This window comes from Hylobates moloch, unplaced genomic scaffold, assembly GCF_009828535.3.
Source record: "Hylobates moloch isolate HMO894 unplaced genomic scaffold, HMol_V3 SCAFFOLD_17, whole genome shotgun sequence".
NCBI classification, from domain to species: Eukaryota; Metazoa; Chordata; class Mammalia; order Primates; family Hylobatidae; genus Hylobates; species Hylobates moloch.
Genome location: NW_026652292.1, coordinates 49,068,663 through 49,095,252, shown reverse-complemented (window position 1 = coordinate 49,095,252; position 26,590 = coordinate 49,068,663). Strand labels below are relative to the sequence as shown.

Genomic DNA, 26,590 nt, shown 5'->3' with positions numbered 1-26,590 from the left:
GACCTTGGGCAATTTACTTGACTTCTCTGAGGCTTAGTTTTCTCCCATATAACGTGGTGCTGAAAATGAGACTTCTTTTCTAGGGTAACTTTGATTAACACATGGTAGACAGTCAATTAATAATAATTAATGTTGTTATAGCAGCCATCATTATCATTATCATCCTCATCTTCATCATTAATAACCTAGGCCAGGGTTTTTTAGCTATTTGGAACAAATTTTTAAAAAAATTTTTTAAAAATTTAAAAGGCAGTTTAGAGACCTGAAACTCATGCAAAAAAAAAAATCTGTATTTCCTTATATGTTTTTTTCAGATAAGGTTTTGATTTTTTAATTGAACTTTATTTTTCAAATATTCTTACTACTTAATATTTGTGCATTTAATGTAAGTATGTATTATTTTAGGAGTCTTTTTACCCACTGTAGTGATAGGTAATCTTAGGCCGAATTTGCTCTTTCAACTTGGAAGTAGAACAGAAAATTGTGAAATAATAAATATGAGAATAGAACATGAACTGAATAGGTGACAATTTGAAATAGAACACATGAATGTGTTATTTTGCTCTTGCACTTCAGGTATTTGCTTATTTATCTCTAGCATATGACCAAAAGTCTCACCTTATAATGATTTATTAACATAAATCAATGTTCTGTAATTTTTAACTCACAGACTATAATTGATGCCAAATTGGTATTGGTATTGGTGTTGCTGGCCTTTTTATGAGCAGTTTGATACTTGACAATAAAAAAACAATTTATTAGAAGGCAATATTTAACCTATAATCTGTAATAATTTTTTTTGTAATTTTTAACTGATGAAATTATTCCGTACTTTTCTTCAGTTTTATTACATTATGTGAAATGGTCTAGTGACTTTAAACTTTTTTGACTGTGACCCACATAAGAAATACTAATTAGCAACTAGTATACATATAGATTAGTATATGTAAATGAAACAAAGGTTTTCACAAAAAAATAATTATATGTAGTAGTCTTTGATTACTTTATATTTCTACTTTGTATGAAATGCTGATTTCACCTCACAGTTTGAAAAGCACTCAACTACTCTGTAATTTTTTTTTTTTTTGGACAGAGTCTGACTTTCTAGCCCAGGCTGGAGTGCAGTGGCATGATCTGGCTCACTGCAGCCTCTGCCTCCCAAGTTCAAGTGATTCTCATGCCTCAGCCTCCTGAGAAGCTGGGATTACAGGCACCCACCACCACACCTGGCCAATTTTTTGTATTTTTTTTTAGTAGAGACAGGGTTTCACCATGTTGGCCAGGCTGATCTCAAACTCCTGACCTCAAGTGATCCACCTGCCTGGGCCTCCCAATACTCTGTAATTTTTTATCGAAACTTCAGTTCATTTTCATTTAGGCCCTAAGCAATTTAAATTATACCAATATGATTTAGACAGACCAGTAATACCTATTCAAGGTGTTCATTAGACAAAGGTTGACATTTTGGAATCACTTATAGATGACATATAGAGACAAAAGCTAGATGGCTACAAATGCAGTTTCATCCTATTCTGCACTTGGATAATTTTTTCTCTGATGTCATTCAGTGAAAAAGATCAGTTTTCTGTGAAATTCATTAGTGAAGCCTCTTAAGTATCAGCCTATATTCATCTTCACATGTGACTTTCAATGCGCATATTTATTATGTTTTCCTGTTTTTTGTTTAGTTAAAGCAGTCCTTAAGAAAAGGGAGTATGGATCAAAGTACACTCAGAATAATTTCATCACTGGAGTCAGAGCAATAAATGAGTTCTGCCTCAAATCCAGGTAATTTTTTAAAAAAATGTAGCTGTGTGTCATATCTAAATAATCTAAATAACTATTCCTTTCTTAGAGTGTGTTACCTGCTACCATCCATATATGGAAAATTTGCTACTGGCTCCTTAAAATGAAGAAATATTTTTATTCAGTCAAAAATGTTAAAAATTGTTAGCAAACTAAACTGAATCCTGCCCCAGCATTAGCAATTCTAGTCTTTCTTAGTTTGTTAAACCCACAATGGTAAATTCTTCAAAACCTCTCCATCACACAAGAATCTTAGGAGTTAAATTGTTAAGTCATTGGTATGTGACAGAATTCCCAAGAAGATTATTTGCGTATTTGTATGTTTGACTTTTTTGGTTTTTTGGCCAGCAGAGTTGAGTACTTAATTTAGTGAGTTAAATTTATGTTCATGCTCCCAACTGTGATTTCTGTTGAGTATAAATTATTTTTACTACTTTCCAATATCTGTTGTTATTAATTTTCTCATATTTATATTTATTGAAATTATGTTAGTCACAGATTTAAACTTTTCTCCCTCCTTTGTGCACCAATTAGAGAAATCAGATGATCTATCTTTTTTTCAGTCTTCCTCATTGTCACAGCCACTTTGGTATATATCAAGAAATAGGTATTCCTATAATTTTTAACTTTTATAACTATTACATCAACAACCAATTATAATATTGATTTAGTTCTCACACAAATTTTGTGAATTAAGTGGATTAGGCATTGCTATCTCCACTTTAATAGGCCAGGATGAACATAATATAAGATGTTAGTGATTGACCCAGCTCATTTAAGTGAGTCAGTGACAGGGAGAACTAGAATATATATCTTTTGAAAGCTGATCCATACATTTTTACTAACATGTGATGGCTATTGATGTTTTTTAAATCTAGGTTTAATTTCTAGAACTTGATAACATTACATAGTCACAGACTTTTTATTTATAGATTGTTTCATTGCTTTAACAAAATTTCCATGGGAAGATCCATGATTAAATATAGAATGACTGTTTAGCAGTGACTTGATGAATATATAAGCCTTTCAGAATTTAAGAGAAAGGAAAATAAATAACTTGTAATTGGCATATACTCTTTATGATATCATACCTTTGAATGGATATTACCACTTAGTATTAATCTACATATAAACAAATAATGACTGTAAATTTTTAACGTAGATTCTCAGAAGTAGAGGGATGATATTCTAATCCATGTTCTTTCTTCTTTTCATTTTTTTTTTTTTGGTTTTTTTTTTGAGACGGGGTCTGACTCTGCTGCCCAGGCTGGAGTGCAGTGGCACAATCATGGCTTACTGCAGCCTCTACCTCCCTAGGCTCCAGTGATTCTTCCACCTCAGCCTCCTGAGTAGCTGAGATGACAGCTGTGCACCACCACACCTGGCTAATTTTTTGTATTGTTTGTAGAGATGGGGTTTTGCAGGTTGCACAGGCTAGTCTCAAACTCCTGACATCAAATGATCCACCCACCTCAGCCTCCCAAAGTGCTGGGATTACAGGTGTGAGCTACCACACCTTGCCTATTTTTCACTTTTTTTTTTTTTTTTTGCTTTATCTCCCAGGCTGAAGTACAGTGGCGTGATCTTGGCTCACTGTAACGTCTGCCTCCCGGGTTCAAGTGATTCGACTGCCTCAGCCTCCTGTGTAACTGGGACTACAGGCAGACACCACCACACCCAGCTAATTTTTGTATTTTTTTAGTAGAGATGGGGTTTCACCATGTTGACCAGGCTGGTCTCGAACTCCTGACCTTAGATGATCCACCCACCTCGGCCTCCCAAAGTGCTGGGAGTGAGCAACCACGCATTACCTAACTTTTCACTTTTTTTCCCCATATATTAGAGATGGCAGTGGTGTGCCCATAGCAGATAAAAATACAAGCACTGGTGAGGGAATTGAATCTCTACATATTATATTGTGGTGTCTACACTGAGCATCAAGAGTAATTTTTTTTCACTGTCTCTATTTTTTGTATACAAAATGTCATCTTTAAACTGTTCTTTAAAAGCCATTCACATCTATATTCCTCTAAGATGGGGATCAGTGTTGTTGCTTTTATCTGCCCTTAGTAATCCTCTTTAAGTATATAAACTATATGCACTTTGTCTGAATAAATTCAACATGTTTCTTTCTCTAGTGATCTAGAACAACTTCGAAAAATCAGACGACGAAGTCCCCATGAAGATACTGAGTCTTTCACTGTATACTTGAGATCAGATGTGGAGGCAAAGTAAGAACATAGTTCTTTCAGAATAAAACTGCAAGCCAAATTTTGGATTAATAAAAGTACATTTTAGACAGAGTCAGAATTTTTAAAATGACTTTTTAAAAACAGTATTTTTGTATTTGCAAATTTGCTTATTTGTGAGTTACTAATATGTACTCCTTAACTAAATATATGTCATAATGTGTAAGAAAATTAGCTGTTGAATTTACTCTAATTGTTTAGATTTCATTTGGAAAAGTTCGTTAAGTCCTTTATGTTTCTCCGAAAGCACCTTACGCTTTGTTGTAAGATTCTCATTAGAGAATTTAGATTTAAATGCGATGTCAATAAAGTCATTAAAATTGTTCATTGTGGTGACCATGTGTGTATGCACAGATCTTTGGAAGTTTGGGGAAGCCCTGAAGCTCTTGCCAGAGAGAAAAAATTGCGTAAGGAAGCAGAAATAGAATACAGAGAAAGTAAGTATATTCAATTTAAAGTCAAGTTAGTTGAAAAATAACTTGTAGGTGAGAACTGTATCTGTAAGAACTCTCTAGTGCTAGCATACCTGTTGGCCTAGGCTCTGTTGCTTCCAGCAAATGCTAGTTTCCATTTTGGGATTCAATTATTTCACAAAAACAGGAACTGTGTTTTTGTTTTCTCCTGTATAGCTTTTTGAAGATGATGAGAGGAAGAGAAGCTACAGTTTATCATTTTTATAAGACATATAACTATCGAAACTTATCTGATTTAAAGATTATACTTGTTATAAAAGTGATAGAATAGGAAGTAATTGCTGTATTAGTCTGTTTTCACACTGCTATAAAGATACTACCCAAGACTGGTTGTTTATAAACAAAGGAGATTTAACTGACTCACAGTTCCGCATGGCTGGAGAGGCCTCAGGAAGCATACAATCATGGCGCAAGGGGAAGCAGGTGTGTCTTAGCATGGTGTCAGGTGACAGACAGCATGTGTGTAGGAGGAACTGTCAAACACTTATAAAACCATCAGATCTCGAGAACTCAGTATCATGAGAACAGTATGGGGGAGACCGTCCCCATGATGCAGTCACCTCCCACCATGGCCTGTCCTCGGCACATGGGGATTATGGCTATTATAATTTGAGATGAGATTTGGGTGGGGACACAGAGCCAAATCATATCAGTTGCTTTTTTACAGAAAGGTCTATTAACTCAGCTACGTTAATTAATTCAGCAGATATTTATCCAATACCCGCTATGAGCAAGAAGCTGTGCTTGGTGTTTGAAAGGTATATGCAAGTAAGACTCTTAGGAGCCGGGTGTGGTGGCACATGTCTATAGTCCCAGCTACTTGCCTGTAATCCCAGCTACTCAGGAGGCTGAGGTGGGAGGATCACTTGAGCCCAGGAGTTTGAGACCACCCTGGGCAACATAGACATAAATGGGAGGATACCATACATATTGTTGTACATCTTGCTCTTTATAGATAGTGGTATAATCATAACGGTTTTCTGTATCTACATATAGAAATCTACCTCATTCTTTTTAACAGTTGTATAGTACCCCGTTGTATGGATGTAGCAAGATTTATGTTCTTCAGTTTTTCACTGTTAGAAAGAATACGTCAGTAAATATTTTTATTTTTTTAACATGAGATCATTGTGAATATTTACATAGGATTGAGTGTTAATATAATTTTAGGATCAAATGGCATAGGCATTTAAAAATTTGATAGATCCTAAAGAATTACTCTCTGAAGGAAATATGGTACCAATTTACTTTTACAATCACAGTGTATGAGGGTGACTATTTTTTCATACCCTTGCCCATGCTGGATATTAACAAGATTTTAACTTTTTTATGTATTTGATGGGCAACAGATGGTACCTTGTTTAATTTTGAATATCTTGACTACCACTGAGGTTATCTTCTATGTATATTGGTTTTTCTTAGTTCTTCTGTAATAATTTTTTTATGTTTTGTTCACTTTTCTATTAGATTGTGTGTCTCTTAAAATTGATTTAAATAAGTTTTTGGTGGATTTTAACCAAAATCTAACCAAGTTAGTTTCATATGTTCTAAATATTTTCTAACAGTCTATCTTGAAATTCGGTTTCCCCTCTTTTTAGTAGGGAAATTTCAAACATATTCAGAAGTGCAGAGAAAAGTATAATAACCTTTTAATGCCCATCAGCTGGCTTTACAGCTACCAACACATGGCCAGCCTTGTTTAATGTATATCCCTCTCACTAACCTTCACTCTACTGGATTACTTTGAAACCAGGTCCAGACATTATATCATTTTATTTATAAATATTCCAGTATATATTAAAATGTCAGGATGTTTGTTTTAGTCAGTTCATGTGATGGTGATGGTTGAACTGTTTTAGAAAAGTTAACTATCCATTGCCTGTAGTAAGCTGTCAGTCTTAATAATCCTCTCATTTGCCCTTTGGTTGAAGGTCTAGGATGTTCTCAAATAGCTTCAATTCTGACAAAGAAAGTGATTGACCTTCTGTTGATGATTCCTTTTCTTTTTCCTTTTTTTTTTTTTTTTTTGAGACGGAGTCTCGCTCTGTCGCCCAGGCTGGAGTGCAGTGGCGCAATCTTGGCTCACTGCAAGCTCCGCCTCCCAGGTTTACGCCATTCTCCTGCCTCAGCCTCCCGAGTAGCTGGGACTACAGGCGCCCGCCACCACACCCGGCTAATTTTTTTATATTTTTAGTAGAGACAGGGTTTCACTGGATGATTCCTTTTCTTGACAAAATTGAAAATGGTATGTCTCTTTTCAGCTAATCTAGTCAGGAGGAATAAGGAGTATATTTGAGATTCTTGTGACCTGGAATATATAATATTAAATCATCTAGATGTTGAATAAGTATAGTTTTTGTTGTAAAATCCAAGTTCTTTAAATCATGGGTTTGGCATTTTCAAAAGTTTGAAGGAGACAGTGAATCCTAGTATCAAAGGATTTTTGGCCTCAGAAAAAGTTGTTGATTATTTTTATTTTATTTTATTTTATTTTATTTTTTCGAGACAGTGTCTTGCTCTGTCACCCAGGCTGGAGTGCAGTGGCGCAATCTCAGATTACTGCAAGCTCCTCCTTCTGGGTTCATGCCATTTTCCTGCCTCAGCCTCCCAAGTAGCTAGGACTACAGGCGCCCGACACTGCACCCAACTAATTTTTTGTATTTTTAGTAGAGACAGGGTTTCACCATGGTCTCGATCTCCTGACCTCGTGATCCACCCACCTCAGCCTCCCAAAGTGCTGGAATTACAGGTGTGAGCCACCGGGCCTGGCGATTATCTTTTTTTTTAAGAGATGAAGTCTCACTATGTTGCCCAGGCTGGAATACAGTGGCTATTCTCAGGTGCAATCATAGTGAATTATAGCCTTGAACTCCTGGGCTCAAGTGATCCTCCTGCCTCAGCTTCCTGAGTAGTCAGGATTACAGGTATGTGCCACCGTGCCTAGCTGACTATCCACAGATATTATAAAGAGGGCTGCACTTAACAGAAGTGAAGTATTTACTTTCAATGGAAGAAATACATACTGGGGACAGATAGTCCTGGAAATTCTGGTGTACTATGCAGTTAATGGTTTTCATTGAGTTTCTTTATAGGTAATACAGGTACTAATACAGGATACAATCAGATAGGGCATATTCCATTGGGGAATTAGATATTGCCAGTGCAGTTGTATAGTTCTTTTACTCTTGGGCACTTATATATGGTAATGTATCAGGATTAAAGTAGAGATCGATGTGCTAGTATTTATGAAAAATGTATACATATTTTTCTTTGATAATCAGGCTGACTTTATTGTTATCTGTTAAACGACTAACAGATTTTATTGAGCATCGTGAGGTTTCTCAGAAGAATATCATTGCTGCCATTCCCTTTCTGGTTTGATAGAACAATTTATTTTTTAGTGTTCGTACTTCTTATCAATGACACTGATTTTTATTAGTATTAGAAAGGGACTGCACTTGCTTGGAGTTTGAGAAGTTAATAAATTTTGCCGTGTATGGCTGTTAAAAGCCGTAAGAAAGTGGTTTTCTAATGGCGAGTAAATTAAGTCCTGTTTAATTTGAGCAGCTGAAGAAATGTATCCAGGACTAGTAGTCTTTAGGCAAGACTAGTTGCTTCAAGAGTTGAGGACACTGGGGACAGACATCAGTAGTCAATTAAAAAGCAAGGCAAATGCTTTTGAATGATATTCCTTGGCTCTTGATAAGTTGACCTATGTACCAATACTATTTGAGGAGTGAGTGCTGAGTTTGAAGAGACTGAAGAATTACCCTTTGTGAGTAGTCTGTGTGGAACAACCACAGGCAAGAATTTTTTTTTTTTTTTTTGAGACGGAGTCTCACTCTGTCACCAGGCAGGAGTGCAGTGGCATGATCTCAGCTCACTGCAACCCCTGCCTCCCGGGTTCAAGTGATTCCCCTGCCTCAGCCTCCCGAGTAGCTGGGATTACAGGTGCGTGCTACCACGCCTGGCTAATTTTTTTTGTATTTTTAGTAGAGACGGGGTTTCACCATGTTAGCCAGGATGGTCTCCATCTCCTGACCTTGTGATCCTTTCTCCTCGTCCTCTCAAAGTGCTGGGATTATAGGCATGAGCCACTGCGCCCAGCCACGTGAGAATATTTTCAAAGAAGATGTGAAAATATTAATTCAGTAAACCTGATGTGGAATCTGCTAAGATGTCTTATATAGATGATGGTGGTAAAAATACGTGTGGAGCAGAAAAAGCCTTAGTTGGACAGATTTATAAAGTTTGTGAAAACATAGATGTTTAAAGCCTTTTCATCAGTAGATACTTCGCAGAAAATATTTGTCACGAGTAGGAACTTTGTGGAAAATACTTAAATCTCGTTTGCTATTGAACCAGTAGTATCACCTTTGAACTTGTGGACTTAACCACTGAAAGAAATAGAAGCTGATTATCCTGACTTGTTCTACACTGCATTTCATTGGTTTAGCAGTTTTACTGCCATTTTTTGAGCTCAGGATTCAAAAATTCAAAATGGAAATTTTTCTGAATAAGAAGACCCACCTGTCAACCACTATTATCAAACACTGAATGGCCTAGAAAATTAGCTTTTGCTGCAGACGTTATGTTTCTTAATGCATTCAGTGTAAAATTACAGGGGAAAACAGTGCTTAAATACAAAACTTACTCTGCTGTAAAGTCATTTCAACAGTAGATTTATTGTTTGAATCAAAGTAATGTCAGTCAGCTTTATGTACTTCCCATGCTGTTAAAAGTTTAACAGAAGCACTCAGATCTGCAGTGGCAGTGTTGTGTCCTGTCTGCGGAGAGCCAGGCCAGAGACAATGAGCAACACCTCAGAGAAACCAGGGCGTGCCCTGAAGCCACCCACCCTTCCGACTGCGGCAACTGCTGACCCACTGTTGCCATGGCCTGCAGGAAAGCCAATGAGGAGGGCAGTTGGAAGAAATTCATCTGGAACTCAGAGAAGAAGGAGTTTTTAGGCAGGACAAGTGGCAGTTCGTTTAAGATCCTTCTATTCTACATAATATTTTATGGCTGCCTGACTGGCATCTTCATCGGAATCATCCAAGTGGTGCTGCTCACCATCAGTGAATTTAAACCCACATATCAGGACCACATATCAGGACCCCACCTGAATTAATACAGATTTCTCAGATCCAGCAGACTGAAATTGCCTTTCATCCTAATGATCCCAAGCACTGTGAGGCGTATATGCTGAATGTAGTTAGGTTCCTGGAAAAATACAAAGGTTCAGCCCAGAAGGATGACATGATTTTTGAAAATTGTGACAACGTGCCCAGTGAACCCAGAAAACGAGGAGACTTTAATCATGAATGAGGTGAGCGAAAGGTCTGCAGATTCAAGCTTGAGTGGCTGGGAAATTGCTCTGGATTAAATGACGAAACTTATGGCTATAAAGAGGGCAAACCACATGTTATTATAAAGCTCAAGTGAGTTCTAGGCTTCAAACCTAAGTCTCCCGAGAATGAGTCCTTGGAGACTTACCCAGTGATGAAGTATAACGCATCTGTCTTTCCTGTTCAGTGCACTGGCTAGCGAGATGAAGATAAGGATAAAGATGGAAATGTGGAGTATTTTGGACTGGGCACCTACCTTGGTTTTCCTCTGCAGAATTATCCCTACTATGGCAAACTCCTGCAGCCCAAATACCTGCAGCCCCTGCTTGCTGTACAGTTCACCAGCCTTACCATGCACACTGAAATTCGCCTAGTGTAAAGCGTATGGTGAGAACATTGGGCACAGTGAGAAAGATGGTTTTCAGGGATCCTTTGATGTAAAAATTGAAGTTAAGAGCTGATCACAAGCACAAATCTTTCCCACTAGCCATTTAATAAGTTTAAAAAAAGATACAAAAGCCTATTAGTCTTGAACAGACTGTCATACGTATGGGACCTATACTTAAAGCATAATCTATATGCTTTACACTTGCTTTCTGCATTTAATCGGTTAGAATGTAATTAATGTAAACTAAAGTGTAGCAATAGCAACAAAATATTGTACTGTAAGTGACAAAAGAAAAATTGAGCCTTGGGATGTGCTCATTTTTACTGTAAATTATGATTCCATAAGTGACTTGTAAGCAGTGTTTCTGGCTCCTAAGTATTGCCTCCTATATTTTATTTAACGTATAGTACTATAGGTGCATACTCTGGTCCTTTTTCAAGCCATGTTTTATCATATCTGTTTTGTACTTTATGTGAGCAGGTTTTGCTGTCCAAGGTGTAAATATTCAATGGGAATAAAACTGGCATGGTCTTTCTTTTTTCTTTTTTTTTTCTTTTTTGGCTCTTTCAAAGATAATGGCCCATCAGTGAGCATCTTTAGCATACTCCATAGTCTTTTCCTGTGGTGTTAGGTCTTACTTTATTATTATTTTTTCCTCCTGGGACTGGGACAGGGGTTTGTCACGGGGGAACTGCCCTTTAAATGTTAAGTGATACTGCAGAAAAACACAAAAAGGTGATGGGTTGTGTTGTGCTTGTTTTGAATGCTGTCTTGACATCTCTTCCCTTGTCCTCTAGTATGTTCTAAAACTGTCTGAGATCTGGATTTGCCCATCACTTTGGCTAGTGACAGGCCTAATAAATTTGCTTTGTACATTTTCTTTTACTTTCCTTTTTTCCTTTCTGGAGGCATCACATGCTGATGGTGTGTCTTTGTGAATGTTTTAACCATTTTCATGGTGGAAGAATTTTTTATTTATGCAGTTGTACAGTTTTATTTTTTTCTGCAAGAAAAAGTGTAGTGTATGAAATAAACCAGAGTCACTTGTTTGAAAATAAATCTTTATTTTGAACTTTATAAAAAGCAATGCAGTACCCCATAGACTGGCGTAAAATGTTTTCTACCATGCAAAGTCCATGTTCTAATAATTGCCAGGAGTACAGTGCTCTTGTTGATTATGTATTCAGTCAAGTTAAAACAATGGACAATAAAATAATGAATACATGAAAAAAAAACAGAAGACATCTGCAGAAGATATATTTTCCAAGCGCAACCTATAGTTCCAGAAGTGTTTTTCAGATTTCCATGCAAGTGCAGAGGAAATTTACATATTTCAAAATCCATTAAATAGTGCACTTGAGCAGCTTTCTCCTGACTTCAATTGGAAGTGATTAGTCCTCAATGTAACAAGATGCTAAAAGGCAAGTATCAACAAGAATTTCATAGAATTCTATAAATGCTTTCAAAGCAATGAGTATAGTTATTTAAAATCATGTTTATAGATTTATATCAGCATTTGACAGTACCTATCTATAAGATTTCGAATATGAAATAGTAAAATATCAGATCATTATCAATAGATGAACATTTGCAATTAATTTTGATGATAAGGAATACTAACTGAATCCCAATTAAGTGAAATATTTTATCCTATCCCCCCTAAAAGAATTCTGTTCTTCTCATTAGTAGACCCATATTACAAAGAATTGCACTCACATATTTTTATTATATTTTAAATTTTGTCAAAAAATTTCATGGAAATTTGTAGTTATTTCTTGTTATACCTTCATCATATCCTTTATATTACCTCTTGGCCTCCAAAGCATAAAATATTTGCTATTTAGCTGTTTAGTCAGTTCTCGCATTGCTGTAAAGAAATACCTGAGACTGGGTGATTTATAAAGAAAAGAGGTTTAATTAGCTCACAGTTCTGCAGGCTGTACAGAAAGCATAGAAGCTTCTGGGGAGCCTCAGGAAGCTTCCAGTCTTGGCGGAAGGCAAAGATGGAACAGGTATCTTACATAGCAGGAGCAAGAGAGAGATGGGGGAGGTGCCTCACACTTTTAAATGACCAGATCTCATGAGAACGAACTCAACCTGTCATGAGGACAGTACCAAGAGGGATATTGCTAAATCGTTCATGAGAATTCACCCCCATGACCCAGGTACCCCCCAACCAGGCCCCACCTCCAACAATTGGATTTCAATTTGACATGAGATTTGGATGGGGACACAGGTCCAAACCATGTCACCAGCCCTCTTCAAAAAAAGTTTGCCAACCCTATTTCAATGGTTTCTTTAGGATTCCACCCCATTTTATTTATTTTTGTTACTAGTAACCTGGAAAGAAGTTATGAAACTGGAAGGATGTAACCAGAAGCCTTGGCATATAAATATTTAGGAGGATTCTAAATTATTTGACTATCTCAGTTCTGCACAGGACCAAGGCTTAGAAATGACAATATTTCCTTCTCCAGATGAGTTGGCAAAATTTCAAAGTGGAAATTGTGAGACAATTATGGTCAATAACCCAGGAAGAAAAGGGATGGAGAGAGTTTCTTGAGAATACAGGAGTTCATTACCAGGAGGGGAGCAGTGGGATGGGAAGATCAAGGAAGAGGGAGAAGAAGATATGCAAGGAAAGAACAAAGTAGCAGTGCTCAGACTGTCCTAACGTTGGTCAATGGAAGCACCTCAGTTGGCTCCTAAGTACCTTTGTCATAACTCTAGTATCATGGCGTCCTTACTTTCAGGAATAATATGTTTCAGACTCATCTTGTACGTTTCCTGTCCTGGGTTGGTAATCAACTGTTTCTAAAAGGAGCCACTTTTCCTTTTACTGGAAAATAAAATCAAGTTAAAGTAATTACATACTTGATTTATTCTATGTCTCTACACACATAGAGAATAAAGTGTAGTTTCAAATAACAGTATTAATACTAACAATGTAATTTAAGATTTCTTTGCTTTTCTTTGTATCTTTAGTATATATATCCCGCTAGAGATGTATAGTTCAATTTCTGTGTGTTAAAGTCACTTAAAATTTTTCTATATAGAAATATCATCAGTAGATATACAGTTAGGCTCATTTGTTTCATTTTGCTTCTGATTTTTAAAAATAATTTTGTTTTTATTTTATAATTGCCTAAAAATTTACATGATTTCTTAGTCAAACCTACAGAACAGATATTTCAGAGAACTTTAGCTTCCATCTCTGTCCTTTCCACTCTAAGTCCTCTCTCCTGTATAAGTAACTGTTTTAAAGTTTTTGGGTTTTTTTTTAATACTTAAAATATAAGAAAATAAAGCCAGGCTCCATGGCTCATGCCTATAATCCCAGGACTTTGGGAGGCTGAGGTGGGAGGATCACTTGAGACCAGGAGTTTGAGACCGTCAGCCTGGGCAACATTAGCAAGACTCTTTTCCTTACCAAAAATTTAAAAATAATATTTTTAAAAAAAGATACACATTTGTATTAAACATTTTTTTTAATATTTTAGAAAAAGATACACATTTGTATTTATTTCATAAATAAGGCATACTATACATACTTTCTGCTCTTGCTTTTTTTTTTTTGAGACAGAGTCTCGCTCTGTGGCCCAGGCTGGAGTGCAGTGGCACGATCTTGGCTCACTGCAACCTCCACCTCCCAGGTTCAAGCAGTTCTCCTGCCTCAGCCTCCCAAGTAGCTGGGACTACAGGCTCATGCCACCATGCCTGGCTAATTTTTTGTATTTTTAGTAGAGACGGGGTTTCACCATGTTAGCCAGGATGGTCTCGATGATCTGACCTTGTGATCCACCCACCTTGGCCTCCCAAAGTGCTGGGGTTACAGGCATGAGCCACCGCGCCCAGCTGCTCTTGCTTTTTTTACTTAACTCTGTCATGAGGACTATGCCATAGCAGTAAATAAAGACATTTCTTCATTTATTTTATAATACTCTGTGTTTTGATATACTGTAATTTATTCAATCATTCCCCCATAGGACATTTCTAGTCTTTTGCTATTAAAATGATACCATGAGAAGCCTTGTAAATAAAAGTTAAAGGAATTTTTTGTAATACAAAAATTTGAGAAAACACAGTAATAGAAAAATACTCTCATATTTTTCAACTTTGAGGTAAAAATGAAGGACTTGTTTTTATATCAGGCTTAGTTAACTTTTATAAAGGTAATATTGAGAAAAGAATCTTACCAAACTGTCTTTATCTCATTGCAAATCCAGACTTTCCTGCCTCCTTTTTTATTGTGATAAAAAAACACATAGCCCAAAATTTACCATCTTAACCATTTTTAAAGGTATGGTTCATAAGTGTGTAAGTATATTCACATTGTTGTGAAACAGATCTTCAGAGGTTTTTCATATTGCAAAACTGAAACACTATACCCATTAAATAACCACCCACCATTTCCTTGCCACCCCCCTGGTCCCTGGCAACCATCATTCTGCTTTTTGTTTCTATTAATTTGAATACTTTAGATACCTCATATAAGTGGAGTCATACAGTGTATATCCTTTTGAGATGGGCTTATTTCACTTAGCATAGTGTCCTCAAAGTTTACCCATGTTGTTGCATGTGACAGGATTTCCTTTTTCAAGGCTAAATAATACTCCATCATCATATGTATATACCACATTTTGTTTATCCATTCATCCATCCGTCCATGGACATTTGGGTTGCTTCACCTCTTGACTGTTGTGACTACTGCTGCTATGAACATGGGCATGTAAATAGCTTTTTCAGGCCCCACTTTGCTATTCTTTTGGACGTGTCTCCAGAAGTAGGATTGCTGGATTATATGGTAATTCTATGTTAAAATTTTTTTTAGGAACCTTCGTATTTTTTTCATAGCAATTGTACCATTTTACATTCCTACCATCAGTGCAAAAAGGTTCCAGTTTTGACACATTGCCAATCCTTGTTATTTTCTGTTTCTTGTTTTTTTAATAGTAGCCATCCTAATGGATGTGAGGTGATATCTCATTGTGGTTTTCATATGTATTTCTGTGATGATTAGTGTTGTTGAGCATCTTTCCATATGCTTGTTGGTGGTTTCTGTATAATCTTTGGAGAAATGTCTATTGAAATCCTCTCCCCATTTTTTAATCAGGTTTCAAATCCAAATTTTTTATAACTTAATATTTTTGCTGTTAGCTAGTAGCACATATTTAACATAGTCCTAAAGAGAATATCATTTTAATCTAAACTGTGACTGATAAGAATATCTATGACCTAAATTTATTTTGTCATTCTTACAGGGCTATTTAGAAACCAAAAAATATTAAGAGAATACAGAGATTTCTTGGGAAATACCAAGGTAAGGATGTCTTTGTAATAATGTGTATGTTTGCGTTGCACAGCAAAATTCTAATATCAGTCCATTGTAAAATTCTAGCATGTCTGTGATCTCAGTCTAAGATTTTCTTGAGTACATTGTAGTTCACTGAATTGTAGTCTATTCATTCATTTCCGTCTGATTTTCCTTTTTTTTTTTTTTTTTTGAGACAGAGTTTCGCTCTTGTTGCCCACGCTGGAGTGCAGTAGTGTGATCTCGGCTCACTGCAATCTCCGCCTCCTGGGTTTGAGCGATTCTCCTGCCTCAGCTTCCCGAGCAGCCTGGACCACAGGCACGCCACCGTGCCCAGTTAATTTTTGTACTTTTAGTAGAGACAGAGTTTCACCACGTTGGCTAGGCTGGTCTTGAACTCCTGACCTCAGGTGATCCGCCTGCCTCGGCCTCCCAGAGCGTTGGGATTACAGGCGTGAGCCATTGTGCCCGGCCTGATTTTCTTGAAATTTAAAACATTTGTGCATAAGTTTTCTTTAAAGTCATAACCGTGTTATGAACCTTAAGCATGTAGAGATAGATGAGGAAGACTTTATTTTCATAGGTTTTAGTGAGATTTATATCTGTCATACACACTCTTAATTTTCTTTAGCCTCTCTCTTTCTGCTTCTAACTCTGGTTCAACATTCAGACTGCCAACTCTGTGCTTGTATCCAAGAAGCTTAGCCCTTGGAGAAGAAAATTACACAGCCAGTGTGATTGTTCTTTCTTCATTATATGACTACAAAATCAATGGATACTCAATATTATTTGACAGTATTACTAAACTTCCAGAGTATATTCACCTTCCCACTCTTTGAAATAGCTATTGCATATCTTTTTCTTCCCAACAGCCTCACTCTTTTCAGCTGTTGACTTTGCTTCGTATTTTATTGAAAAAATAAGTGTAATTTCATAAAAGTACCTCATCTTTTTCATCACCTCATCTTTTCGTCACCAAATTTACTAACTCATCTACACATGTGACGAAATACTGTGCTTACTAGAAGGAAATTAATATTGGGACACATATAGAAAGTTTGCCTCTACTGTTCTACCTCTTATTTTCTCCTGAACCTAATCCAATTGGGCTTTCAACCCCACCACCCCACCGAAATGACTTACCAAAGTCCCCAGCACCTTTAAGATGCCAAGCAGTCTATGGCCAAGTTGACTTTCCGTTTAAACTTGGCTGGGAGGAATCTCCTATCAAGAAGTTAATGTCATATTTGGATAAAAGGCTACCTATGCACATTTTCTTCTCTCTGGTGGCATTCAAGACATTTCACCCGTTTTGCAAAGTTTAGACATTGGCAGTGATGATAATTTTAGCTAAATCTTATTTGATATGCTTTCCTTTTCCATTTATTATCTTCAAGACCTCTTAATTTCCATTTCCCCTTTGATCCCTGCATTTCTGGCACCCCAGTACTGCCCTGAAGATGTGGACTCTCCTCTGGTAGAGCCTTCATATGTCTTGTGAGCCAGCATTTTCACTCTCATGCCTCAAGGGCTATTGCCATTGCCTCTTGTGCTGGGATAACTTAGGCTAGTGAGACCTGCCTCCTGGGAAGATTCACTCCTCGCCTTCACATCTGTTTCACATGGAGAATCATCCTCACCAGATTTTCTAATAGTAGCTGTTGACTTATGAAATCTTTGTTACTTTAGAAGATTAATATTGGTCAGCTTTTGAATATTCCATGTTTTGAATTGATTTTTTTTTTTTTTTTTTTTTTTTTGCTATTACAACCTTGTTTTGCTGGGACATTAGGATAAAACTAGTATTTCATTTCCCTCTACTATACCCCTATTCCCTTTAGGAATGGTTGTTCTCCCACTGAAGATGGTTGCTTTCCTTCTCTAAAACATAGGGCTAATCCTGTTTGCAAAAATAAAATGCCTTCTTTTTTTTTTTTTTTTTTGTTATTTCTGACCCAGACACTTGTTTTTCCAATATATTCTTATCTCATGAGAACTCCAATAATGAGATATATGAAATCACAGTGTTCTGGGTCTGCTTCTCTGGTATTTAATTTCTTATATAATAATTTCCCCTTTAATACATTTCTACTTTCCCATGCCTTCCCTTCTATTTCTAATACATGGGTTTCTTCATATAGTACTTCAGAGAATTGGAAGTACCTTTATCTCTGCTTAATATATTTAACTCCACAATAGTGTCACCTTGAAATGCACCAATAATGCTTTGAACAATTTATGCTCCTTTTCCTGGTAGTTCTCTCTGAAATCTATCCAGATTTTCTGTACTTGTCCCGGTATTAAAGAACCCTGTTTATTGTGAATGTTCTCAAAGTTATATAAAAATAGAAAAAATAGATACTGGCTATCCAGTTTCATTAATTTCTTTTTTTTTTTTTTTTTTTTTTTGAGACGGAGTCTCGCTCTGTCGCCCAAACTGGAGTGCAGTGGTGCGATCTCGGCTCACTGCAAGCTCCGCCTCCCGGGTTCACGCCATTCTCCTGCCCCAGCCTCCCGAGTAGCTGGGACTACAGGCGCCCGCCAACACGCCCGGCTAATTTTTTGTATTTTTTTTTTAGTAAAGACGGGGTTTCACCGTGTTAGCCAGGATGGTCTCGATCTCCTGACCTCGTGATCCACCCACCTCGGCCTCCCAAAGTGCTGGGATTACAGGCTTGAGCCACCACGCCCGGCCACAGTTTCATTAATTTCTAACATTTTGCTGTCCTGGTCTTCAAAAAGGGGCAGTTCTCCAATTGCTCTGATTATGGAATTTTTTTATATTTTATTTTATTTTTATCTTATCGTCTTATTTTATTTTATTTTATTTTTGAGACAGAGTCTTGCTGTGTTGCCCGTGATCTCAGCCCACTGCAACCTCTGCCTCCTGGGTTCAAGAGATTCTCATGCCTCAGCCTCCTGAGTAGCTGGGATTATGGGCACCCACTACCACACCTGGCTGATTTTTTTGTATTTTAGTAGAGACGGGGTTTTACCACGTTGCCCACACTGGTCTCAAACTCCTGAGCTCAAGTAGTCTGCCCATCTTGGCCTCCCAAAGTGCTAGGATTAAAAGCGTGAGCCACTGCGCCCCGCCTGATTGTGGAATTTTTGAGTAGCTTTTACAGGAAGCTCCCTAAGTGAGTTGTGGATCCTGGCTCCTTGTGATCTCTTGTTTTTCCAGATTTTTATTCTCTTGTTAGAGTTCCTTGCGCCTTATCATTGTTTCTAGTTTCTACCAACACATCTTCCCGTTTTCTACAGCCTTCTTTATTAGAGTGGGTTGAGCCCAGTGAATCTTTTTCCTTATTTTTCTTATTATTTCTTATTCTGATCTTAAAGATCTCATTTCCTTTCCCTGTTTTGCCCCTCCCATGAGTTCCCAAACCTTTCTTCTAAAGAAATCTTATTTTTCACCGTAAGCAGCATTCTATTGTTCCCATAATAATTTCATTGAGTTTTTTCTCTATTCAACCAAATAACACAATATATTCTTATTTTAATAAAACATACATTCTGTTTGTTCTCAATAAACAGTATAATTCAGAAATCTAGACCCATAGTCAGAGTTTATGGCTTACAAATTGACGTAAAAGTTGAGACCACATGGACAAAGTTTATCCCTGTGTAGTTCCTTCTCTTAGCTCTGAAGGCAGGTCAATACAGAATTAGGGGTGTCTGATTTCACACATTCTTAGAGCATATGAATTTCAGCTCAGTGCATTTTTCTACTTTATTACTAGTTTTTATATAGCCAACTCAGATCCTTTCTGGAAGTAGGCAAGACATGAATTACAAGGAAACAAAACAAACAGTTTTATGGAAAGAGACCCAGATATGCTTTCGGTTTTAATCTTTCCACTTTCTAAACAAGAACTTCTAGAGAAAAATAAGTAAACCTAATTCAGAAGTTTTGATAGAGGAAAATGTTCTGGTCTGTCAAAGCCACTAGTTACAGTGCTTCTCTGCAAAAGTTTGTAGGTATTAAAAAAAGTTTTTGCTTTTTTACAGCCACGCTCCAGAACGGCATCAGTGTTTTTTAAGGGACCAGGAAAAGTGGTGATGGTTGCAATTTGCATGTAAGTACTGAAAAATAAGCTCTGTGAAATAGAATATATTCTTTTAAATATGTATATCCTTGAATATATAAATTTATTACATGGTAGCTAGCTATAGAGTTTGAGGTTTATTTTGTTTTATGAGGAAATTGAATAAGTCTTTATTATTGTCAGTAAAGTGGTGGGGAAAGATCATGAATTCATATAGACACCCATGCTCATTCTCTGTATATTTTTGATGTAGTTAGATCTAAGAATAGTTGCTACCTGAAAATCCTTTCTTTCTTTTATTGGAGTTGATAGAAGTCTTTTTTAAAGAAGTTAGCTAAACCAACCTGGGTTACAGCTACTGAAGAAGATCTTTGTGCTTATTATCTTTATTCCACTTATCTTGGAAGAACATAATTGTTATTTTTGCCTCCTCTTTTTTTTTTTTTTTGAGACAGAGTCTTGCTCTGTTGCCAGGCTGGAGTGCAGTGGCGCAATCTCAACTCACTGCAATCTCTGCCTCCCAGGTTCAAGCCATTCTCCTGCATCGGCCTCCCAAGTAGCTAGGATTACAGGCACATGCCATCATGCCCAGCTAATTTTTGTATTTTTAGTAGAGATGGGGTTTCACTATGTTGGCCAGGATGGTCTCAAACTCCTGACCTCATGATCTGCCTACCTCGGCCTCCCAAAGTGCTGGGATTACAGGTGTGAGCCACTGAGCCTGGCCTTGCCTCCCCCTTTTTCCCTCTATCTTCTTGATTCCTATTGTTTTGTTCACCTTTTATCTGTTTTTCTGACTGATCTATTTTAGGATGTATGAAATCATTCAATAATTCATTAGTTCTTTTATTCTTAAATATATATATGTAAAATATGTATCAGATAGTGTGATATGATCTGAAAATATAAAGATATAATACATAATTCTTTAAGGATTGGAGGGACACTAAACTAGAGGAAGGCATTTATAATACAGACAAAGAATAATGATGTCATAACTACAATAGTGGTGGTACAGATAGACATAGACAGTTTCAGCTTCTTAGAAGGTATGTTCAAGGATAGTGACCAGGTTTCTGGCTTGTACAGTTGTGCAAATAATGTACCATTCACTGAGGAGAGCACTGGAAGGAGGAGCAGGGTGGGATCAGAGAAAATGATGAGTTCATTTTTGAGCTGGTGGTATGTTTAGGGCACCCAGGTGGAGATAGTCAACAGGGTTCTTTTCACCAGTAATACAGGGATAGTGATTATAGCTTTTCTCATTTGAGGGATGTATGTGTGAAAAGTGCTTAACATAGTACCTGCTCTAAGATATGTACTTAAGAAGTATTATTGTTAATATATATTGGTCTGAAGCTCAGGAGAGAAATCTGAGTTAGAGGTTCAGAGTTGATAGCTTTTAGTATATAGATGATAACTAAAGCCATAAAAGTAAAGATCACCTGAGGAATGTATGTATATATAGTATCAGGAATAAAAAGTCCTCAGGAAAAATTCCTTGAAGAATGTTAACGTTAAGAAAAAGGTGGAGGCTTTGGGAGGCCAAGGCAGGCAGATCACGAGGTCAGGAGATCGAGACCATCCTGGCTAACACGGTGAAACCCTGTCTCTACTAAAAATACAAAAAATTAGCTGGGTGTAGTGGCGGGCACCTGTAGTCCCAGCCACTCAGGAGGCTGAGGCAGGAGAATGGTGTGAACCTGCGAGGCGGAGCTTGCAGTGAGCCAAGATTACGCCACTGCACTCCAGTCTCAGTGACAGAGCCAGACTCCATCTCAAAAAAAAAAAAAAGAGAAAAGAAAAAGGTGGAGGAAAAAGTGCCTGCAGAGGAGACTGAGGAGGAGTAAGGAGAAAAGCAGAAAGAAAACCAGGAGTGTATTAGTCCATTTTCATGCTGCTGATAAAGACATACCTGAGACTGGGCAATTTACAAAAGAAAGAGGTTTAATTGGACTTACAGTTCCCATGGCTGGGGAAGCCTCACAATCATGGTGGAAGGCAAGGAGGAGCAAGTCATGTCTTACATGGATGGCAGCAGGCAAATAGAGCTTGTGCAGTGTAACTCCCATTTTTAAAAGCCATCAGATCTCGTGAGGTCATTCATTATCACAAGAACAGCATGGGAAAGACCCACCCTCATGCTTAAGTCATCTCCCACTGGGTCCCTCCCAAAACACGTGGGAATTATAGGAGCTACAAGATGAGATTTTGTGGGGGACACAGAGCCAAACCATATCAAGGAGTGTCAAGAAAGCCAAGGGAAGAAGCGTTTGTTTTTTTGTGAGACAGAGTCTCGCTCTGTCACCAGGCTGGAGTGCAGTGGTGCAATCTCGGCTCACTGCAACCTCTGCCTCCCAGGTTCAAGTAATTTTCCTGCCTCAGCCTCCTGAGTAGCTGGGACTACAGGCACACATGTTTTAAGAAAATAGCAGGCCTGGTACAGGCTCCCACCTGGAATCCCAGCACTTTGGGAGGCTGAGGCAGGAGGATTACTTGAGCTCAGGAATTTGAGACCACCTTGGGCAACATAGTGAGACCTTGTACCTACAAAAAATTTTTTTTAATTAGCTGGGCATGGTGGGTGATGTGCTCCTGTAGACCTACTCAGGAAGCTGAGGCAGGAGAATCATTTGAGCCCAGGAGTTTAAGGCTACGGTAAGCTGTGATTACACCACTGCACTCCAGTGTGGGCAAGAACAAGACCCTGTCTTTAAAAAATAAATAGCCAGCTGGAGGGGGCTGGCAAGATGGCTGGATGGGAACAGATCCTGTCTGCAGTTCCCAGTGAGATCCATGCAGAAGGTGGGTAACTTCTGCATTTCCAGCTGAGGTACCTGGCTCATCTCATTGGGACTGGTCAGACAGTGGGTGCAGCCCACAGAGGGTGACCCGAAGCAGGGTGGGGCATTGCCTCACCGGGGAAGTGCAAGGGGTCGGGGAACTCCCTCCGCTAGCCAAGGGAAGCCATGAGGGACTGTGCTGTGAGGAATGGTGCATTCCAGCCCAGATACTACGCTTTTCCCATGGTCTTCACAACCTGCAGACCAGGAGATTCCCTTGGGGGCCTACACCACCAGGGCCTTGGGTTTCAAGCACAAAACTGGGCAGCCGTTTGGGCAGACACCAAGCTAGCTAGACTAGTTTATTTTCGTACTCCAGTGGTGCCTGGAATGCCAGTGAGACAGAACCTTTTACTCCTTTGGAAAGGGGGCTGAAACCAGGGAGCTAAGTGGTCTAGCTCAGCACATCCTACCTCCAGGGAGCCCAGAAAGCTAAGATCCACTGGCTTGAAATTCTGGCTGCCAGCACAGCAGTCTGAAGTTGACATGGGATGCTTGAGTTTGGTGTGTGAGGGGGGGTGGGGGTTGGGGGCCACCATTACTGACGCTTGAGTAGGCAGTTTTCCCCTCACAGTGTAAACAAAGCCATCAGGAAGTTCAAACTGGACAGAGCCCACCGTAGCTCAGCAAAGCCACTAAAGCCAGACTGCCTCTCTAGATTCCTCCTCTCTGGGCAGGGCATCTCTGAAAGAAAGGCCCAGCAGTCCCAGTCAGGGGCTTATAGATAAAACTCCCATCTCTCCGGGACAGAAAACTTGGGAGTAGGGGCGGCTGTGGGTGCATCTTCAGCAGACTTAAACGTTCCTGCCTGCCACCTCTGAAGAGAGCAGCAGATGTCCCAGCACAGCGCTCGAGGTCTGCTAAGGGACAGACTGCCTCCTCAAGTGGGTCCTTGCCCCCCATGCCTCCTGATGGGGAGATACCTCCCAGCAGGGATCAATAGACACCTCATACAGGAGAGCTCCAGCTGACATCTGGCAGGTTCTCCTCTGGGATGAAGCTTCCAGAGGAAGGAACAGGCAGCAATCTTTGCTGTTCTGCAGCCCCCGCTGTTGATACCCAGGCAAACAGGGTCTGGAGTGGACCTCCAGCAAACTCCAGCAGACTTGCAACAGAGGGGCCTGACTGTTAGAAAGAAAACTGACAAACAGAAAGGAATAGCATCAACATCAACAAAAAGGATGTCCACACAAAAACCCCATCCAGAGGTCACCAACATCAAAGATCAAAGGTAGATAAATCCACGAAGATGAGGCAAAACCAGCACAAAAAGACTGAAAATTCCAAAAACCAGAACACCTCTTCTCCTCCAAAGGATCAAAACTCCTCGCCAGCAAGGGAACAAAACTGGACAGAGAATGAGTTTGACGAAGTAGGCTTCAGAAAGTGGGTAATAACAAACTCCTCCAAGCTAAAGGAGCATGTTCCAACCCAACGCAAGAAAGCTAAGAACCTTGAAAAAAGGTAAGAGAAATTGCTAACTAGAATAACCAGTTTAGAGAAGAACATAAATGATCTGATGGAGCCAAAAAACAGCATGAGAACTTTGTGAAGCATAGACAAGTATCAATAGCCAAATCAATCAAGTGGAAGAAAAGATATAAGAGATTGAAGGTCAACTTAATGAAATAAAGCATGAAGATAAGATTAGAGAAAAAAATGAAAAAGAATGAACAAAGCATGCAAGAAATATGGGACTGTGTGAAAAGACCAAACCCACATTTGGTTGGTGTACCTGAAAGTGACCGGGAGAATGGAACCAAGTTGGAAAACACTCTTCAGGAGATTATCTGGGAGAACTTCCCCAACCTAGCAAGACAGGCCAGCATTCAAATTCAGGAAATACAGAGAACACCACAAAGACAGTCCTCGAGAAGAGCAACCTCAAGTCACATAATCATCAGATTCACCAAGGTTGAAATGAAGGAAAAAATGTTAAGGGCAGCCAGAGAGAAAGGTCGGGTTACACACAAAGGGAAGCCCACCAGACTAACAGCGGATCTCTCTGCAGAAACCCTACAAGCCAGAAGAGAGTGGGGGCCAATATTCAACATTCTTAAAGAAAAGAATTTTTAACCCAGAATTTCATATCCAGCCAAACTAAGCTTCATAAGTGAAGCAGAAGAAAAGACAAGCAAATGTTGAGAGATTTTATAACCACCAGTCCTGCCTTACAGGAGCTCCTGAAGGAAGTACTAAATATGGAAAGGAAAAACTGGTACTACCCACTGCAAAAACATACCAAATTGTAAAGACCATTGACACTATAAAGAAACTGCATCAACTAATGAGCAAAATAACCAACTAGCATCATAAAGACAGGATCAGATTCACATGTAACAATATTAACCTTAAATAGAAGCAGGCTAAATGTCCCTGTTAAAAGACACAGACTGGCAAATTGGATAAAGAGTCAAAACCCATTGGTGTGCTGTATGCAGGAGACTCATCTGATGTGCAAAGACACACATAGGCTCAAAATAAAGGGATGGAGGAATATTTACCAAGTAAATGGAAAGCAAAAAAAAAAAAAAAAAAAAAAAAAAAGCAGGGTTGCAATCCTAGTCTCTGATAAAAAAGATTTTGAACTGACAAAGATCAAAAAAGACAAAGGTCATTACATAGTGGTAAAGGGATCAATGCAACAAGAAGAGCTAACCTAAATATATATGCACCCAATAGAGGAGCACCCAGATTCATAAAGCAAGTTCTTAGAGACCTACAAAGAGACTTAGACTCCCACACAGTAATAGTGGGAGACTTTAACCCCCCATTGTCAATATTAGACAGATCAACAAGACAGAAAATTAACAAGGATATTCAGGACTTGAACTCAGCTCTGGACCAAGCAGACTAACAGACATCTACAGAACTCTCCACCCCAAGTCAACAGAATTTACATTCTTCTCAGCACCATGTCAGTCTTATTCTAATATTGACCACATAATTGGATGTAAAACACTCCTCAGCAAATGCAGAAGAAGAGAAATCAAAACAAACAGTCTCTCAGACCACAGTGCAATCAAACGAGAACTCAGGATTAAGAAACTCACTCAAAACCGCACAACTACATGGAAACTGAAAAACCTGCCCCTGAGTGACTACTGGGCAAATAACTAAATTAAGGCAGAAATAAATAAGTTCCTTGACACCAATGAGAACAAAGACACAGTGTACCAGAATCTCTGGAACATAGCTAAAGCAGTGTTCAGAGATAAATTTATAGCACTAAATACCCACAGGAGAAAGTGAGAAAGATCTAAAATCGACACCCTAACATCACAATGAAAAGAACTAGAGAAACAAGAGTAAACACATTCAAAAGCTAGCAGAAGACAAGAAATAACTAAGATCAGAGCAGAACTGAAGGAGATAGAGATGCAACTAACCCTTCAAAAAACCAATGAATCTAGGAGCTGGTTTTTTGAAAAGATTCACAAAATACATAGGAAATACAGAGAACACCACAAAGACAGTCCTCGAGAAGAGCAACCTCAAGTCACATAATCATCAGATTCACCAAGGTTGAAATGAAGGAAAAAATACATAGACCACTAGCCAGACTAATAAAAGAGAGGAGAATCAAATAGACAACAATGAAAAATGATAAAGGGGATGTCACCACTGATCCCATAGAATTACAAACTACCATCAGAGAATAATGTAAACACCTCTACGCAAATAAACTAGAAGATCTAGAAGAAATGGATAAATTCCTGGACACACACACCCTCCCAAGACTAAACCAGGAAGAAGTTGAATCCCTGAGTAGACCAATAACAAGTTCTGAAATTGAGGCAGTAATTAATAGCCTATCAACTAAAAAAAGAAAAAAGCCCAGGACTAGACGGATTCACAGCCAAATTCTACCAGAGGTACAAAGAGGAGCTGGTACCATTTCTTCTGAAACTATTCCAAACAATAGGAAAAGAAGGACTCGTCCTCAACTCGTTTTATGAGGCCAGCATCATCCTGATACCAAAACCTGGCAGAGACACACACAAAAAAGAAAATTTCAGACCAAAATCCTTGATGAACATCAATGCAAAAGTCCTCAATAAAATACTGGCAAAGCAAATCCAGCAGCAAGTCAAAAAGCTTATCACCACCATCAAGTTGGTTT

The 26,590-nt window shown here is 38.4% G+C and overlaps 1 protein-coding gene and 1 pseudogene across 1 annotated transcript in view; both read left to right on the top strand.

Moving 5' to 3' along the window:
- The window catches only part of SLC30A9 (solute carrier family 30 member 9), a 99,877-nt gene that overhangs the window by 31,804 nt on the left and 41,483 nt on the right, over positions 1-26,590 (top strand). The window contains exons 4-8 of the mRNA XM_032135955.2: positions 1,689-1,788; positions 3,945-4,037; positions 4,410-4,492; positions 15,526-15,584; positions 19,587-19,654. Coding sequence (XP_031991846.1) covers positions 1,689-1,788; positions 3,945-4,037; positions 4,410-4,492; positions 15,526-15,584; positions 19,587-19,654 — 403 coding nt within the window. The remainder of the gene's footprint in view (positions 1-1,688; positions 1,789-3,944; positions 4,038-4,409; positions 4,493-15,525; positions 15,585-19,586; positions 19,655-26,590) is intronic.
- LOC116457030 (sodium/potassium-transporting ATPase subunit beta-1-like) lies at positions 8,345-10,522 on the top strand (annotated as a pseudogene).